The sequence below is a fragment of the Lissotriton vulgaris genome, chromosome 10 (assembly GCF_964263255.1).
Source record: "Lissotriton vulgaris chromosome 10, aLisVul1.2, whole genome shotgun sequence".
NCBI classification, from domain to species: Eukaryota; Metazoa; Chordata; class Amphibia; order Caudata; family Salamandridae; genus Lissotriton; species Lissotriton vulgaris.
Window position 1 is genome coordinate 762,493,044 of NC_141698.1, and position 19,960 is coordinate 762,513,003.

Genomic DNA, 19,960 nt, shown 5'->3' on the forward strand with positions numbered 1-19,960 from the left:
CTGTAGGGAAAACCATGCCTCTAACCAAATCCAAAGGTAAACATGACTGGTACTCTGCACCGTGCAGGAAAGCCAAGACACGTCTAATTGAGGCAGTCAAAGGGAAGTCCCAACTATCAATACAAATAGCTAGGAGGGAACACAAAAGAGTTTTGCGGTTAGCGAAAAGGGAGTGGGAAGACGCCTACTGGTCAACCCTCAAAGAAGCCAGCTTGAAAAAAGACTCAAAATGGTTTTGGGACACTATAAGGGCTCGCAATAGACCAGACAGTGATTTGTTAACCTGCAATATCCCAAGCCAGGCATGGGTGGATCACTTCTCCAAACTGTATACCTGCCATGACGTTTTGGACGAGGGAGGGCTTGCTATACCTTCGCCCACCACAAATTATGCAATTTGCCCCATTTACTCTGATTTTACGATAAAGGAAGTGGAATACGCAATAAGCACTATCATTCCACAAAAAGCGGCCGGTCCTGATGGGATCCCCAGGGACCTGCTAAAATCTGACAGTGCTAAATGGGGTAAATTGATTCATTCCCTCCTTGTTGCCATTTGTAAAGGAGCCCCCATTCCCTCATCGTGGAAAGGGGCCGAGGTGGTCCCTATTCACAAGAAATGTTCGAGGGACGACCCATCTAATTACAGGCCGATCAGCTTGTTAGACATTAGCCAAAAAGTTGTCGGCAAAGTCCTGTTAATTAGAATTCTAAATTGGGTAGAAGAAAACAAAATTCTTTCTGACTTCCAGGCAGGCTTTAGAGTGGGTACTGGAACGATTGAGCAAGCATTCAGGCTCATGATGGTATATTGGAAGGTAGTGGTTATAGGCAAGGGCAGTCTTTACCTCGCGTTTATCGACTTAAAGACTGCCTTTGACCTTGTACCTAGGGACTCATTATGGAAAGTACTTGCTGACATGGGGCTGCCCCACTATTTGCTGTCCTTATTAGTCAGACTGCATGAGGACAGCTTTGCCCAAGTCAGGTGGGGCCCTGGAGGGGAGAAAACGGGTAGTATTCCGGTTGAGAGAGGAGTCCGCCAGGGATGTGTTCTGGCTCCCACCCTTTTCTCTCTTTACATCAATGGGGTGGTTGAGCATCTCCTCAAACATCCCTCTGACGAGCCATCCCTGGCTGGTGAACGCATACCGACCCTCCTCTTCGCGGATGATACGCTTCTAATTTCCAAAACCCCAATGCGACTCCAGAGACTTTTGGACAATTTCCAATCCTTTTGTACCAAACGAGGCCTGGTAATAAATACAAACAAAACGAAGTACCTTGTCCTCAATCCACCGAAGCAACATGTGCGTTCTCCCACCCTAAATGGTGAGCTCCTGGAAAGGGTAAAGGTCTTCGACTACCTTGGGATACGCCTATCGGACATAATGGACTGGACGCCACATCTAGATAAAATGCTGTTGAGCCACAAAAGGATCACAGGTGCCCTTTTGAGAGAGCAACGTTCCAGTACAACAAGGCCCATAGGCACAGTCCTTGAGATCTACTCAGCTAAAGGTGTCAGCTCTGCCCTCTATGGGGCCGAACTTTGGGGCTCTTCGACCACTGACGCCCTGCAGAGATCTGAAAACAAATTCTGCAGAGCAATATTGTCCCTCCCACAAGGCACACCCACACTCCCTTTATTTATGGACCTTGGCTGCACCCAGATTGGCGAAATTGCAAAATTTCGCCCATTATTACTATGGGCACGCATCTGGCGGGTGGAAAAAACTAAGCGGATATGCCAGAGGCCTTAAGGAAATCATGTCATCGCCAAGCTGGCATAAAATCAAATGGCTAAAAGACATGAAGAGCTTATTAACTAAGTTGGGACAACTTGAATCATGGCTGAATAGAACTTCACCCCCAAAGCAGGCACTCAAAAAGCTTTACTGGGACAGGATTAGTTCACAAAGAAACTCTAGTACCTCCTTGGGCAGGCTTACAGAGGACTTTTTGAGGTTTAAAGACTGCCCTAGACGGGAACTATACCTGGATGCAATTGGAAAACCCTTTGATAGGGCCTTGTACTTCAGGTTCAGAGTGGGAACCCTCCCACTTAACACTTTTACCAAAAGATGGAAATCCTGTATGGAAATGTCCGAGCTATGCCCAGCATGTCTTTCTAAACCGGAAACACTGGCACATTTTATGTTTGTGTGCGGCGAGTATGCAACTCCAAGGAGGGTCTGGCTCAAAAACCTATGCCGTCAGCTGGGGACTAGGAGTCATGACGTGGCAATCAGGATACTTATTTCGGACAGTAGCGTACCCTATGCTTGTGCCCTAGCCAAATTTCTATCTTGGGCTTGGGCTATTCGAGCCAAAAAGCTAAAACAATCTGTTTAATTCTACTTTTAGAAAAATTCCTTAATTGAAAATACTGCCATACTTGCTTGATCTGTAAAAATTCAATCAATTAATTGGCCAGTTTAAGATTGTACAAGCATCTTCACTGAAATTATTGTCTTTTCCAAATGTTTTGTACATAGACACAAAAATCTTTTTTTAAAATTTGCTGTTGTTTTTATCTGCAACTTTTTATATACTGAGCTGCTTTTATGATAATTACTTTTATCGAAATAAAGCTTTTTGACTTTGACTTTGAATTTTCCATTGGCACATGGCTTACAGAATCGGTATTTTACCATGGAATACAAATCCATGGTAAAATACCGATTCCTGTGTACATGCACATCTGTGCATGTACACATGTGCCATGTGACAGACAGACGTGCCCTTAGGGCATGTCTGTGTGCCACATTGCACACATGCCCGTTTTGGGGGTGCTAGAGGGTGTCAAAGTGACACCCCGTGCACCCTTGTGAATTCATTAATTACCGATTCGGTAAATACCGAATCGGTAATGCCTAATCATTCCTATGGGCTTCAAAGCCCATAGGAATGAATGGGCATTACCGATTCGGTATTTACCGAATCGGTAATTAATGAATTGTTAAGGATTCGGTAACGAATCCAGATGTTGGGACCTACATCCCATTTACCGATTTTGAAATACCGAATCGGTAAAATTCGGTATTTCAAAATCGGTAAATGGGATTTACCTACATCGGGCCCCAAATTCTTACTGACTCCTGATGACCACACCAACCAGGTGATAAGAATCATCCCTGGGGTGGTGGGTTTCACATACCTTACTTTTAACGAAGGAGACACAGTACCTATTGCTTACAAGTCACACTTGTACACTTCGGCTGAAATGCGGTTTTCCTCTACAGAAAAAGTTTTGACAGCAGTGCAAATGGTGATTCTCAAGGAACACGCATGGTCGCAGGGAAAACCATGTTGGTTGTGACCCCGTTTCCTGCATTGGAGGCAGTGACGAAAGCCAGTGAACCAAATTCTCAAGCTTTGCACCCTCGGTGGATACAATGGGCTGCATCATTGACGTCTCTGGATGTCACGTTTATTTTTGATGCCTCCTTACAGTCGCAGGAGTTTTTGTAGTATGAGTTTGTTCATCCTGCCCCTTTGGCTATGCGGCCTTTGGAGGACTTCCATTGCATCGTATACACTGATGGTTCAGCGCAGGTTGCGCATGGGTCTAAGCACACATACGTTTCCGCTTGCGCTATTGTGGTAGGTGCCATGGTGAATGATGAGTTCAAGTCCAGAGTAGTGCACACGCAGACTCTAGGGGACTGCACCGCACAATTGCAGAGCTTCGTGCTCTGATGCTTGCATTGGAGTACGCTGATCCTGGTGTGACGACTCTTATTGTGAGTGATTCTGACTACTGTGTCCAGTCTTACAATGAAAACCTTTTTTTTGGATTCAGAATGATTTTCGTGATTCCAAGAATAGCACAATAAAACATAAAATGATCTGGGTCTGAGTGGCTGAGCTTAAAGAGCAATTGCCCCTCGTGTTTGTGATTTATACTGTCAGTCATCAGCGCGTGGGAGTCCACACTGTTGGCAATTCGGTTGCTGATGAGGCAGCAAAATCAGCGGTATCCACATATTTGGCTGCAGCAGTTACACGTTCCAAAAGTAAGATTGATGATGATATCTTGGCAGCTGTTGCTACAACTGAGAAGGGAGGTAAATATCCAAAAGGTTTCCCTTCAAAGTATTCATACCACTTAAGTCCTGATAAAGTTCCTTATGTGAAAATACCTGATGTTGGTGAGAGGTTACTTCCCAACGTGGACCGCAGGCCTACACTGATTACCGCAGCCCATGAAGGTGTTGCGTCTGTGCATGCGAGCACTTCGGCTACTGTAGCTCAGTTACAACAACGTTTCTGGTGGTGGGGCTGTACAAACAGACGCGTGATTATGTCCTTCAATGTGACATTTGCCAGCAGATTAAGCCTTCAACTGCTGCGCGTCCGCCCCAGACACAGTTGTACATATCTAATAAACCCCTTGGGTGGTTTATTTAGATCACTGCGGTCCTTTTTCTTCTGATACTGCATATAAGTACATCTTGATAGCAGTTGATTCATGCACACGCTTTGTGTGGGTGTGGCCACACCGCAGCGCTGATTCACGGACTGTTCTAAGAGAATTGCGTGTCTTCGTCGGGATTTTTGCCTGTGGTACCTTCCATTCGGATCAGGGTCCGGCTTTCGCCTCTAAGGCGTATAAGGATGCCATGACTTCATTGGGGGTCCTAGTCATGTTTTCATCTCCATATAGACCTGAGGGTAATAGTGTTGTGGAACGGATTAACCGAGATTTAAAGCAGTCTTTGACGGCTTGAGTTACAGGCACTGGCAGGAACTGGCTGGCCCATCTCAATAGCATGCAGCGTGCTTTTAATAATCTCCCTAGAAGGTCTCTGGGTGGGCGGACCCCATACGAAATGCTCTTTGGTATCAACATGTATGTCCTGGACCTTGACGGTCTAGACTCGGTGGCTCAAGCTGCCTCCTTTGATGTAGATGAACATTGCAATACTTTACAGGGTCTACAAAAGACAAGAGACAGTCTTGCAAAGGAACATTTGCCCTCCGCCTCGGATGATGCGTTGCAGATCTCGGTAGTTGGCTGGCTACCCCAAGTTGGAGAACTGGTTTGTGAGGAGATCGAAAACAAGAAAGAATTTGGTCCCTCTTATCGAACTCCGGTTGCAGTGCTTGGAGTGAAGGGCACAAGAACAGTCATTTTACCACCACTTCCAGATCGTAAGGAGAACAGGTATATCTCCATTGACAATGTCAAGATACACAGAGTGGCTGATTCTTCTTAGTATGACACCGGCAGTCTCATGTCCTTCGATTTTGAGAAATTCTGTTTTGGCCCCGGTTTCCAATCCTGTGCCTGATGTTGCTCTCGAGTTGCCTGCAATTTCCAGTCCTCTATTGAGTATATTGCTTGGTGCTCAACATGATGAAACTGACTATACTTATCGAACTGACTTAGCGATGCCTGATTTGCAAACTCGCTTAGCTACAGAATCCAGATTTTCATTTGACACTGTTTCCCACACATCAAAAAAGCCTTCGAAGATTTCTGTTCTGGCAAGACTGTTTAAAAAACATTTTTTGATTCCCCCTTGGAATTATATTTGGATGGTGCTTTTTTCAATTTACCTTTTTATGTCAATTGGTTTTGTGTTTTATTTTTTCCGTCTCGTCAATGGACATTATGTAGATGAGAAAACATGCATTCAACATATCAATGAAACATTGGCTCCCCATTCCTCATCACACAGATTGAAGAGAGACTTGGCCTTAGTTAATATCACTGCTTGGCCTGTCTTGGATGGGATTGTATGGGATGCTGTTCGGTTACAAATCCATGGGCCCACTGAGGTTATAAATGTCCCTAATGTGCTTAGAGTGTCTATGGGGGATGAAGTTAAACAAAATATACGTTCTGATGATTGGGATGTTCCGGCCGTAGAATCATTGTTTTCTGATTTGAAATATTATGCTGCCTTTGATGCTGAAAATGTGTACTTGGAGTCTGCTAATTACGGTGATTTGTATTGTTATCAACATTTTGTCAATCACTACCTACATACAGCTAATACCAGGAGGCTCACTGTAAATTACACCCAGTGGGAACACTGTCCAGCTCCTGTACAAGGTAGTTCTGCTACCTTTTTGAAAAGGTTCACTTATTTTACAGATTTTAATCAGTCTAATCCTTAAGCATTTTAATTTAAAATGACTGAAAAGTCTACATCCAAAGTTAGACTTACCGATACTAAATTGTTGTATTCGAAGTCCTTTGTAGACCAGTAGGCTGATGGGGGCTACGAGTTATGGAAGGATACAATTGACCTTAAATCAGTTTGGGGTTCTAAAAGCTCGCAAGTGCAAGGCACTGAGGCTTTGCACCGTGCATGCCTCTTCCCGAACCATATGTTGTTTTTGAATTCTACTATTTCACAGACAACATGCTTTGGATTGGCTACTCCTAAAAGATTATATGCTCCTTCTTTTCATGATTTAGAGGAATATTCCGGTTGGAGTAATATTCCAAAATTTTCCATGAGAGAGTTACAAACTCTATTAATGAATTCCTCCTTTAACATACCCAGTTTGGATCCTGAAGGCTGGTTGCTCTGGCACAGAAGTGCTGACTCATGCCAGAATAGTTTTCTGGGTTTAGCACATGGCTTTACACAGGTCAGGGTAGATCCCCATTTTGAAAGTGGCCATTCTGTGACTACCTATTCAGTAGAGAAATTATGTCAGAATTGGCTCAGACATTCTACCTTGGCCTCGTTAAACTGCATTTATCTAAAATGACTGACGATGTTGATCTGAATGATTTCATAAAAGGCCCGGCTAAAGGTAGATCTAAAATATGGATATATGCTGTTTATAACGAATTCTGGAAAGCATCCCAGATTGAGGCGGCTACCCGCCTTAGAGCTATAGATCAAGCTAATTTAGAAAAAGTGCTAGCAGTTGTAGATAACAGAATTAACACGCTCTCTTCCCGCATTTACACGTTGGATAATATTGTGTCATATGTTGTAGATATTGTGAAAGATGAAGTGTCTGCTTTGTACCACGGTCAAAATCAGTTGCGTTCCATTAATGCGTTTGCATGGACATTACAGACCCTTAAGGCAGGAAAAGTGCCTTTGAATTACATGAATACATCATCATTGTTTGCCCCTTTTAATTTGACAGACAAGCAGCGCTTACTATCTATGTAAGATGCTTCTTTTTCAATGTTGCACATTGAAAGGTTGGAGCCTTTACCGTTTTCTGTGGCAGAAGCCAATACTGCAATGTGGCTTATTCACGGTTTAATAACTCTGCCGTTTCCTTTGTTCAAGTTTAAAAACTGTGTGAAGTACTTTGCCAATGGTAGATACGAGCCTCTTGGTAGTTCTTATCTATATGAAGCCTGGTCACTTCCTTTTACATATCGATGCCTTAGGGAGGGAAAGGAAGTTTATTTGAATGGTGAAGAATGCACTGAAACACCGGATCACTCCCTAATGTGTCGACATATCCGATTACATGGCTCTTGTAATCAAAACGAGCCTAATTTAGCCTGTATTTTGAAAGGTACCCCCGTGCCTGCAATCGTTCCCACATTCACATTACTGGGAAATGGGAGTTATTTACTTTGAAACAATTAGGATTGCTGTGAGCTAATGAAATCGATTGCTTATTTCGTTACAGTCAGTGAACGTGTAGTTTGTTGCAAGAATGTAATGTATCCACCCTCGCATGGAAAACTTGATGTTTCCATCTGGCCTAAGATTCCGACCTTGAAAGCAGAGTTCAATTAGATGAGCCGCATAAGAGCTCCATTGTCCCAAAAAGAAGTTGCCCTCACATCACATGCCCGTGAAACATTTGTCCTTCACGTGGCTAACACCCGCACAGAGGTGCATGCCTTATTAAATACTGATTTGCCCTTGCACTTTGGTGAATTAATTCACACAATCTTCAATGCGTCCTCCACTTCGGGGCTGGCTCACTTTTTTAAAGTTGTAAGCAGTGGCTTAGTGACTTCCTTCCAAAAGATTTTCGGAGTCATTCCAGCTTTCTTCCATTCAAATTTTTTCCAGCCTGTTTAGTGGATTTCCCTTGCTACTGGCTCTTGCTGCTGGCGTACTATTGCTGTTTTGTTTATTTAAAAATGGAATCACATCCTGTGTTACAAGACGAGCTGTCTCGGCTAGGTCTCCTTCGCGCCTGGATGCTTGAGTACTATGGTGCGCTGCCTCTTGCTACATTGAGTGCAGCTTATGGATTATCGTTTCGATTTTCCTACTTTACATGCATCCAGGATGTCTTTCATTGCATGAGTTGTGACTTCGAGTGGGCCCTGGATTTGTGTCTCTGCAGTACAGTGTCTCCTGATGCGGATTATAATCAATTTATGAGCCCCTTAGTTGCTCATGAATTGCTTTTTTCTGATGGAGGGATTATGGCCTTTGCAGCGATGCATGGAATACTGGGTCGTTGGAATGTGTTCGCAGCTGTGCAAGATTTCTTGTCTCGCAGCTTCCTTGAAAACCCACGAGTTGTCCTCTGATGGTGCAAGAGGCTCCGGTAATTGAAGAGCATGTATGTTCTTTCCCTTTGTTAAATTGGATGGCCAAATTATTTTCGGATGATAACAGTGACTTTCTGTTGGGGGCTGTTGCTGTATATTTTGCATATTCGTTATTGGGAGGAACTGTGTTTGCAGTCTCGTTTTTATGACCAACACTTTTCATTGGATTATAGGATTTTTTTAACCGTAATTTTTTGAAACACCTATTGACTTTATCAATGTCCAAAAAGCAGGATTTTGTTTTCTTCCCCAAAAATGTTGTTTCTTTTATCTCTATTTTTAAGGTACCAAATTGGAGACTTGTGTTTGAGCTATCGATCTTGAACTCTGCGTTCCTAAATCTGCCCCTTCTTACTTGTCCTATCAGTCCTCGGATCAAAGGGAGGGTGTCTTGTGGTTTGGTTTCACCTTTGCACTGTGTTAGGTTAGCATGAGCTTGTTAGAAGTTTAAACGCCATTTTCCTTTTCTGCTGGCTCTGCTGCACACGACACATTTTGTTATTAAAGCTTATTGCCTAGTTGGATATTTTGCTTCACACGAGAATAACATGTTTGCTTATAATATCAGCCTTGCTTAGTAAGCTATGTCTGTACAGTGAGTGCCGAGGCCTTCAAGGTTATTTCAACACAGCGCTTGTTGTTTGGATTGATCAGCGCACTGAGTAGACATAATATGTATGCAGCTGTGGCCAACTTTAGGTTTAGGCGCCATTAATAATGTTCTGCACAGAGCATGAGTTACACACTTGATGAATATCCGTATGCAGAGAGTTGGTGCAGGAGATGATGTGATCCCTTTATGCTGTACCCAAAGGTATGGGCCCGCCCTTCTAAACCCAAAGAGACCTTCTGTAGATATAATATACTATACTAGCTAGGGAGGATAAACAGAGGTTATATTTGGACCTTTTCCATTTAGCATTTTAACATGCTTTCGCCTTTTGTATTCTATGGAATAGTCACCATGCTGTTAACCTTGTTCCTTATAATATGTTTGATTGTATTAGCTAAGATACTGCGTTTGAGAACACTGCATTAGAAATAAACATTTCAAACTCGCACGTGTCCTCATTTACTCCTGGTTCTAGATTGTTATGTTAGTACAACGAAAGAGTGTTCATGTGTTCCACGTTACCTGAGGTGTTCTAAGTCCATGTTCTTGGTTGCCTAAATCATTGGGGGTCGGTAAAAACCAATGAGACACTGATTGCTAGTCTGGTAGAGGATTTTGGATACTAAGGTGAGTTTTGGCACACCCTAATTCACTGAGGTTCTAAGTCTCTATGCACAGTTCTGAGTAGGAGCAGAATCCCTGCTACAGAATCTGTGGCTAGACATTTCCATCAGATGATTAAGTTACTTACCTGTAGCCACAGATTTCTTACTGTCTTACCCGGTCTCACCGCTCTGCGAACTGATTTTTAGATTCAGGGCTGCTCTCCTTTCACGGTCCTGGTTTCACACACCATGGGTCAGTACTCTACGTGACGCCATACTTCTGGCATGGAAAGTTGCAAATAGAAACTGACATCAGCGCGCCGGGGTTGCATCTATATTGGCACTGCGCAGGTCAATTCTGGCACAAACAACACCATGCACAGCTGAATGACACCACCTACTGGCACACAGGGGTACTGCTCACAAAAAAATTTCTGGGTCCAATCCGACACATGGGAATAATTTTAAGGTAAGGATTCTGTGGATAGGTGGAGTCTATACCAGATAAGGCATTACTGAAGGTAAGTAACTTGTCCTTTAAGGAAAATTCATTTTAATGATACACAGCTTCATCATTTTCAGGATGTTTCCCTCGCAAATGCCATTTATGAATGCACCAGAATATGTATGATATACATTTAGGGGCTTTCAGCCACCTCTCTTCATCCATTGTCCTGTTGTGTCATTCACATGTTGCTTCCACCCACTAGAGCATATAGGAGGGGGAAGTGAGTCAGCCTACTTAGGCCACTTGTTGACTTCACTTTGAGTGACTGCAGTTTGATCTCTCACAAAGAGCTCATCCAAACACAAGCTAGTTTATTTCAGGGTCAGTGTTTTTGTTTTTACTTTATAAATACTTTAATGTTTCTTTAGTGTTTGAAGCCTGATGTGATTGCAGAACGCTTCTGATGCCTATTCCATCTTTATCAGATCCTGTCTCCTGCCAGTGCGGTTGTAAATTCCTTTTGGACTGTTTTGCTTTCTTTGACTGATGGTACTTCACTAAAGTATACACAAAAGTGATAGATAGAAAGCTTGATTAATCTCAGCTAATGCTAATTTCTTGGGCTGCCTCCAAGTCCATTGTTTTTTTGCACACCATGCCTCCTCAGGTTGGAACCAATCATATGCAAATCAGTCTTGACCCTTCTTCAATAGGAACAGTACAGCCCAAAGTGCAATGCTAGGTCATCCCTGACCTGGAACACAAGCACAACCAAGCACCAGTTTTGCCCATGATTAGGGCTTATTAGCCAGATAGAACTTGGTTCCATTGCCACATTGTGCAAGGGATCCACGTCTGGGCTCACCCAAGCTCATCAAATTGAGGTGGCATGGTGTGCAAAATAGTGGTAGACTAGGATGTGGCCCCAAGTGATTACCAGTGGCTGAGATCAATTCAAGCATTCCTTCCATATTTTTTTTTATACTTCTGTGTGTCGGCCCAACTGGGTGGATGTGCCAAGATGTGGGTCTTGTATACAGGGTAATGTGTGATTTTGCCTAGACCCAAAAAATAAATTTTGCCTGTTTTTCTTTTAGCTTGATGAGGGCCCAGAATATTCACAAACAATATTTTTTCCCAAAAAAGCAATGAAAAACAAAATAACAATTACCAGAAGGCTGGCAGCCAAAGCCAGACCTATTGGCTTTTCCACTGCTTTTTTAATCGGGGTGTAAGCGGATTGGCATTCTCTGAGGGACAAATATGGTACAAATGCACAGTGTGCCATATTTCTGAATATGGAAATTTCCATGTTATCGAAATTAGCTAACAATACATTTTATTTATTTACTACTCGTATAAAACAAACACTTTCGTATCCACCATGGAATACTGCTGCCATTGTTTGTGGACCCCAGAAATGTGTAGCAATTGCAGTAGCAATGCTTAGAGAAGATTTTGCCATATTTCAAACCTGCCCTTTTTAGGTTTTGCCTCGCCAAAGATGCGCTCTGCGCATCTTTTCGGCGCAGGCGAAAACCTGATGAGAAGAATAGTGTGGCTTGGTTCGGCCCTCGTCGTTGATTGGCTGGCTCCGTAAACGGAGCCTTGCCATTGGACGAGGGGCCTGTCCGTCAATGCCGGACCAGACACGGGGGCGTTCCCGACATTCTTTGGCTTTTGCCGACGTCACGGGACGCCGGGAACGCCCCCGTGTCTGGTCCGGCATTGCCGGCACTACTGCGTCTCTTCTCCCCCGTTTCCCGCCCCGTGACTGGCCGGCCGGCCAATCCTAGCGCGGCCGGCCGGAAGTGCCCGCCCCCCGCAGCCCGGGGAAGAAGGAGAGCAAGACGGCAAGCACTATGGCGGCGCGGTCGGAGAGTTCTCCCCTGGAGGTTGCTTCTTCGCAAGTTGATGCTTCCTTGTTGTTTGTTGTTTTTATTTTTCCTCGCAAGTGTCTGTTTACCTGACGGGTATCTCACCGTTTGCATGCTTATCTGTATAGGTGTTTACTTGTCTGACTGTTTACTATGTTATCCGTCTAATTGTTTGCCTGCCCGTCATCCGACTGTCCGTCGCTGTCCGTGCCTTTCCCTCTCGTCTTTTACTTGTCTCGTCTTATGTTGCCTGCCCACCCCCGCTCCCGCTGTCCGTTTGCCCGCCCGGCCTCCCCCTCCCGCTGTCCGTGAGAATCTCTGGGTGCCGGCGTGTGTTTGGCCACGCGGAGCTTGTTGCTAAGAATGTGGCTTAGCACTGATTTCTTTTTGGCCTTCCAAGAACAAACTTTATAGACTTATATATAAGTATGCATGTGGCCGCACTTTAATATCCATCGATGTTTTCAACTAGAGACGTACATTTTAATGGGTCATACTAGTACTCTTCCGTGAGGAGGTTCGTGCGGCCGCGGAGATTGTGTCGCACAAAGCCATCCCCTGAGGTATTCGGATGCTCGTGAAAAGTCGAAACTTGTCTTCCATTTACTTCTTTGGGCTCATAAATGAATTTGCGTGTGGCCGGACAGCCCATGTGTCTGCGGTCTTTACTGTAACCTTCTCGCCCCCACCTCTCACGGTATTTATGAGGGGCCAGTGTGCCTGCAGGCCCGGGGGCAGTCATGCTGTGTTTGATTGTGTGAGTGGACGGTAACCATCACAATCCAGCATTTGTGTCTGGGTTGTGAAAAGCCTCGCACCTGAGGTGATTTACTGAGAACAGAACAAACAGTACACAAAACCCCCGCCTTCCCAAAAAAACCAGATTATATATTTATAACCTTCCAAACGGACAAGGGCAAAAGTGGGCCCTGAAGGCTGCGCAGAGGGGACCCTTTTATGTTTGTTCATGCCTATTTTGTTTATAAAGCGCACACTGCCTATCCCAATTGTTTCCAGAAGCTCACTGGCCCTCTTGTTTTTTCGAGAGAGAAACGGAGTGGTTTACCTGGTGCTCGGAGTAGTGGAATTACTAGCTGCGCGCAGTCAATATTGAATGGCCGCTGCTTATCTCCATCTAAGTTTCCACATGACGTATTACATATTATTTTCTTGACGCGCGATCACCATTCCACTGATGTGCATCATTTTAAGGCACCAGTTGTCATCTATTGGTCACATGGTATAATTCTGGCCGTGTTACAATAAATTACGTTGCAATTTGTCTTTTTTTACAACACCCACCTCGGACAATTCTCTTATGTTTAACCAGAGTTTAACATTGAGGTCTAACGGCCTTCTTGTACACAGCTGCAGTGCTCATTGGCTGGAATGTAATATCATAAAGTGCTTTACTGTCGAAGATTAGAGTGGCTGTACAGTCAAGGAATGCTTTAGAGATGCAAGAACTCTGGTACAGAATGAGGTAAAGTCGGGGCTTTAAATGGGTTGACGACCCAAATGTCTCAGACCTGGCAGTAATTTCAAACTTGACCCTGAAATGGACCCCTAGCCGACCCTATATTCATGCCTTTAGTTTACAGGGGAAAACACTGATCAATTTCTGAACAATGAGTGTAAATCCTGTTAAGGTAATTCATGCAAGAGATGCAGTTCATTTGAACATTTCATATATTGTATTTAATCCTGCATCCTTTTAAGAGTGTTTGCTGTATCCAGAATATGTTTCTGTTTTTCTCATGCAGCTTATTGCTCTTATATAGTGTGTACTGTGAATTACGCTGCCTCTAGGTGTATGTGTGAGCTCAGGTTGTGAGTGGGTGGTTATAATGGGCAACGATGAGAGGAGGATGAAGGTAGTCAAGGTTTCTCACAGTACCTTTTGATGTGCGATATGTTTGGATGCAGTAACAGAAAACTCACAGAGTGGCACACAATTATAAATACAGGATTTTAGTTCACCTGTTTTAAGCGATGCCCTTATATATGTTAGCTATGCTTCTTGGACAGAGTTCTAGTTTTGCTTCTTAGGCCACACCCCTTTCAAAGCCCTGGACATCACCTGAAGGCTTCACATTTTGGTGAACGAGCTGAGGGTCTGCCTGCTGTTAAGAAGCCCGACTGGTGAGAGATAGAAGGGGTGTTACTGCCCCTGCAGGTGAATAGACTGTCCAGGGCAAGACGACCAGATTGTCTCCAACGTGAGCAGTACCCACAAAAAGCAGACTGCATTTGAGAACTGTGCCTTGCTTAACCAGGACAACAGAACGAAAATACCAATACTGATACTCTGTTCTAAGACACTCAATTCTCAACCAAAAGAAGACTCCTGATCAAAATTGGGAAATGCTATTCAATAGCTATTTTTTATTTTGCAAAACGATTTTTTAAAGAGTATTTATTTTAACTTTCAACTCATATTGTCCAGGAGCATCCAAAATGGATTCCACTGGCTTCATTATTTTTACTTACACACAGATATAGAGCTTTGTTACCATACAGTTACCACACACACATATCACACCACCCCCTAGAGGGGTCAGTAGATTACGCTCTCGGTGAGACAGAGAAAAAGATCTGGCCAGACTATAATCCTAAAACACAGCACTCTGCCATCACAGTTATACGTGATGCACCTATGACAGGGCCTGTAGTTCATCTTAAGGGCACACTTGTTGCGCCTCTCTAGGTCACAAGACTGGTCCGGCGCCTCACATTGTCAACACTGGATTAGTGTAATCAGGGCTGGGGTGTTCACAAGTTCACCATGCAAAGGCCATTTGGTCTGCATCTGTCAATTATGTCTTTACCTCATTGGCTCACGATTGCCCACTGCATTTTCCATAAGGCTCTTTACCTGGTCCAAAGCACTGTCCAACAAAAACACCTCTCTGCTTATGGCAGCTCTTTCATCCCTGCATACCTGCCTAAGCCATTTGTTTAGTTTCTCAATATTTGCTCGAATTCCCTGCTATGCAGAAAGTTCAGATTGCCAGACAGTTGTTTGCTTACAAGACCTTCATTGGTCCTGGCATTTACTTCTGCCAGAGCTTTTACCACAGATTGAGGCAAACAACTACCATGCCCAGAAACCACCTTTTTAGCCGTGGAAGCGTTGGGACCTGTCGTATCCTGGTCTGGTTCATTCGTCTTAGGAGCAGGGTTCCCCCCCAAAACAACCGGGGCACTGTGGCCAGCAGCATTCGCAGCGGCCATTGCTTTGAACACCTCTGCAACTGATGGCTGCCGCAGGGAGCCCCCCCCCCGGCGGCAGCAGCAACACCGACTCTGGTGCCGCGTGCCACGCCGACATCCTTCAGCTTTGTTGCGCTATCTTCCCCGTTCCCCTGTCCTGCATCCAGAGATCCATCCTTGGTAGACTTTTAAATCTTTTGGGTCCTTTAAGCATTCGGATCTTTAGCCGATTTACTTGACTTTGGGGGCATACTTGGTTGCCGTGGTCTAGAGACCCTCCGAATAAACTGCGTGATCCACCGAAGGGTTACGCCGATCCGTGCTGGCCAGGAGGAGAGCTGGCACCGACTCAGTGCTCAATACTCGAAGATCGCCTGCCCACGAGATTACCGGGCAAACCCACACCCCCATGTCAGTCCATCCAGCCAAGCATTTCGAGGGAACTCAGGGAAAGTAAGAGGAGAACCGGCGCTTGCCCTCACTGAGGTCCCTCAGCGGCCATCTAGCCCGACCAGCTCCCCTCGGTGACCAAGTGTGGAATTTAAATATAGTACTCTAAAGGCTAATGCGACCACACAGGTGACTCGATTTGTGCTCCCGTCCCCGTTCCCGCCCCCCTCCCGCTGGTGACCGTGCTTTCCTGTTGTCTCAGCCAGGCCCGCTGTGCGTGTGTGTTGTGTGTGTGTGTGTGTGATGCTGTGTGTGTGTGTGTGTGTGATGCTGTGTGTGTGTGTGTGATGCTGTGTGTTGCTGTGTGTGTGTTGCTGTGTGTGTGATGCTGGAAGATCGCCTGCCCACGAGATTACCGGGCAAACCCACACCCCCATGTCAGTCCATCCAGCCAAGCATTTCGAGGGAACTCAGGGAAAGTAAGAGGAGAACCGGCGCTTGCACTCACTGAGGTCCCTCAGCGGCCATCTAGCCCGACCAGCTCCCCTCGGTGACCAAGTGTGGAATTTAAATATAGTACTCTAAAGGCTAATGCGACCACACAGGTGAGTCGATTTGTGCTCCCGTCCCCGTTCCCGCCCCCCTCCCGCTGGTGACCGTGCTTTCCTGTTGTCTCAGCCAGGCCCGCTGTGCGTGTGTGTTGTGTGTGTGTGTGTGTGTGATGCTGTGTGTGTGTGTGTGATGCTGTGTGTGTGTGTGTGTGATGCTGTGTGTGTGTTGCTGTGTGTGTGTTGCTGTGTGTGTGTTGCTGTGTGTGTGTTGCTGTGTGTGTGATGCTGTGTGTGTGTGTGTGTGTGTGTGATGCTGTGTGTGTGTGTGTGTGTGTGATGCTGTTTGTGTGTAGGGCTGTGTGTGGGGGTGGGCTCTGTGTGTGGCTCTGTGTGCGTGTGGCTGTGTGTGTGTGTGGGGGTGTGGGTGCAAATGCAATAGGTCTCGCATTTGCAAAAGATTAAGCTATTGGCATTGTAAATGACCATGCCATTTATTTATCTGTTTTCAAAACTAACACATAAATAAACAATTTGTCATTTAAAGTGCCAATAGCTCTAACTTTGTCAAAGGCAAAACCGTTGCATTGTACTTGGTATCGAATCCAACAGCGGCCATGATGCTATGGAAAGAAAGGACAAAGCATATTGACCCACTGTTGATACTATGGAAAGAATGGAGGAAGTATCAAAAAAAGACAGGTGGAGCATAAGAACCGAGCTAGGGGATGCTCATCCATGAAAAAGGAGACTGCTGTTCTTTCCATGCCCTCAGAAAGTTCTCTTTAGGCCACAGCCCCCTAGATTTGAAATGGCTTGCTACCTACCATTTTCAGAACAAAGAAAGGGGTGTGGCAGTTATTTTGATGAGGAGAAAAGATAATGGGCCAGAAGGTGTGTGTGTGGGGGCGCTCTGTGTGGGTGTGTGTGGGGGGCTTTGTGTGGCTGTGTGTGGGGGGGCTCTGTGTGGGTGTGTGTGTGGGGGGGGGTTTGTGTGTGTTGGGGGGGCTCTCTGTGGGTGTTGGTGTGTGTCATTTGCGAGAGATAAAGCTAGTGGCATTGTAAATGACAATGCCATTTATTTATGTTAAAAAAAACATAAATAAAAATAATGTCAAGAGCAATGCCAATCGCTCTAACTTTAACAAAGGCAAAACCATTGCATTGTAAATGCTTGTTAAATTATCTGCAAGTGTGTAGCTGTTAAAATAAGTCAAAGAGTGCTAAGGGCCAATAAAATAGTCTAGCATGTGTAGGGACTACGTCTTTTATACATTTTCTCACAATCGTATTCGGTCTGATAAATTCCATATTAGTATAACAGCTACATTTTTTCAAAATATATTTGCTCGTGGCTTTTGAAAATCATTTTTTTAAATATCATAGATCATGACTTTGATTGAAAGTATACTTCTATGTGTAATTAAAATCGGAATTCATGATTTATTAACGATTCTCTCGTAGTGAAGAAATTATACTTATTTTTCCTTGAATGCAAAGAAATTAAAAAGATACAAATTATATACGGTTAATAACAGCTTTTGTACGTTGGGGGAACAGAACTTTTGTTGGCTTCCAAAAGTATTTGTTGCTAATAAACTCAATAGATAAGGCGAAAGAGTTTTCTCTAATAGAATGAGCTAAAGAGCCGCACGGAGAAGAAACTGAAAATTAGCTTGCTTTACTAACGCTATAACTTGAAAGTCTTTTGTTGGACGTTATCCTGAAATCGCCTTACAAGTTAATCGCTGCTTGCATAGAGATTTGTGTTCAATAGTATTAAACTTCTGCACAGTCTCTATGTGACAGGCATGCAAAGCCATTTTAATGTTCAGAATATGAATTGCCTCCGGGTGGCTGCGGCTGGAAGGAGAAAGCCAACTGTGCTGGTATCAGAGAGCCTGATGGACACCATGCGGCTTCCAGCCTGGAAACTTCACCTCTTTTGACGTGTGATGTGCTCCTCATGGCACCGGCAGTACTGTCACTGAAAAATGGTACAATGGCCGCACGCCCCCCTCCTCAGCCATGCACTTTGCAACCCCCTGGTGCTGACCATCCTCAGCCTCCCTCGCCTGCTTAGTTACGGACAGCCATTTCTTAACAAACAGAGGGAAAAGTGGGTAGATAGGCCGCAGCTGCTCCCCCCAGCACAAGTTTCCATAATAACTTGACCTGAAAGACGAGGGCCTACACAAACGGTGTGATATGTATTATCCCTGTCAAAAATGTCTCAATGTGTTATAGCCTTTGTGTATAGTGTACTGCCGCCTTTCTTGCTGCTCCATCCTTTGGAGACCCCCTTCCCGCTTTCTATTCATATTTTAAATATATAGGAAATGATATGATCGCTGTGCTGTGTAAAATGATGTGCCTACTTGGCATACATGCCACTTTTGTTCATAGCTTTTCAATAACGGTTTTGCTTAATCTTTCAGATTATTTATGAACCGGAATATGACCTAGAAAAAGATTTAATGCTAGACGAAAATAAAAAATTCAAAGAGAAAATTAAAATCATGACGAATAGCATTGTGGGCCTGGAAGACCAACTGGCAAAGAAAAGAAAGGAAATCCGTGCATTAGGTAAATGTTTGTATGCCTGTGCATAGCTAAATGAATTGTGGGTAGAACTTTATTCACGCAATATGCGACTGCGATGTTATACTCTGAATATAGGGTTGCAAAAACAAGTGATTTATTTTTTCATTTCATATTTGTTTACAAATGCACGACGAATAAAAACAACATTAACACTTTAAAACTGTCAAAGAATCATTACTCCTTTAGAGCAGTGAAAAATATTTATTGACAAACAACTCTGGTGATATGTGGAAAAGTGACATGTTTGGTGTATTTTCGGGGCTTGTTTTAAAATGTCCTCCCATACAGGGCGAACAATATTAGAAGAAGGCAGATGCTCACAAAAAATTGAGGTCTTGTGAATATTAAATATAAAGATATTACATTTGTCTTTTAACAGCTACATTTAAAATGGTCTTTTGTATTTTCTATGTTTTTGGTTTTATTTCAATGCACTTCTTTCTATGTAGCAGTGCTTTGTGGTTTTGAGAGAAATACTATTTGGACTTTTTTGCAGCCTATCTTTTTGGTCTTTCATGTGTCTGTTGATCATCATTAACTTTCACTGCAGGTTAGTATTTCTTTAGTGTTTGATTAGTTAAAATATTATAAAATATTTTGACCACCGGAAAGCAATATATTAAAATACAATTAGGTCTAAAATAATGCATGGCCAAATAATTGAAAAAAGTATACAGTCATCTAAAATAGAAAAATGCTTCATGTTGAACTCCACCATTATTTGCTAGCAACATTCATTTCCACCTTGTAATTCCGCAGTTTACTGTAAATTGCATAATTATTTGTAAGATACAGTCCCTAATATTAGCGGTGTGTTTATAAATAATAAAGTGCTAGTGCGGAAAAATAAAGTGTAAGCAAAATATCTAGCAGAATTAATACCACTCCGGGATCCGAGGGTAAATATAATATAATTATTGAAAATCTAAGCATCACCCATTCCATGCATAGTAGCCTAACAGCTGGCATCATCATTCGGCAACCTTTGAATCTTCTCTCATCTCTGCTCAGAAAAGCACCGCCTGCCGCAATGCCAGAAATGCAAGTAGTGCATTTGACAGTACAACAGAACAGGCACCGCGCCGTGCCTGCCACGTTGTACGGTCACATGCAGGGGGGTATCATAGGTACCCACCCATGTGCACCCCCTACCCAC

The 19,960-nt window shown here is 43.9% G+C and overlaps 1 protein-coding gene across 1 annotated transcript in view; it reads left to right on the top strand.

Annotated features, from left to right (window-relative positions):
* The window catches only part of C10H10orf67 (chromosome 10 C10orf67 homolog), a 2,378,031-nt gene that overhangs the window by 1,056,257 nt on the left and 1,301,814 nt on the right, over positions 1 to 19,960 (top strand). The window contains exon 10 of the mRNA XM_086939822.1: positions 18,639 to 18,786. Within this exon, the coding sequence (XP_086795948.1) occupies positions 18,639 to 18,786 (148 nt within the window). The remainder of the gene's footprint in view (positions 1 to 18,638; positions 18,787 to 19,960) is intronic.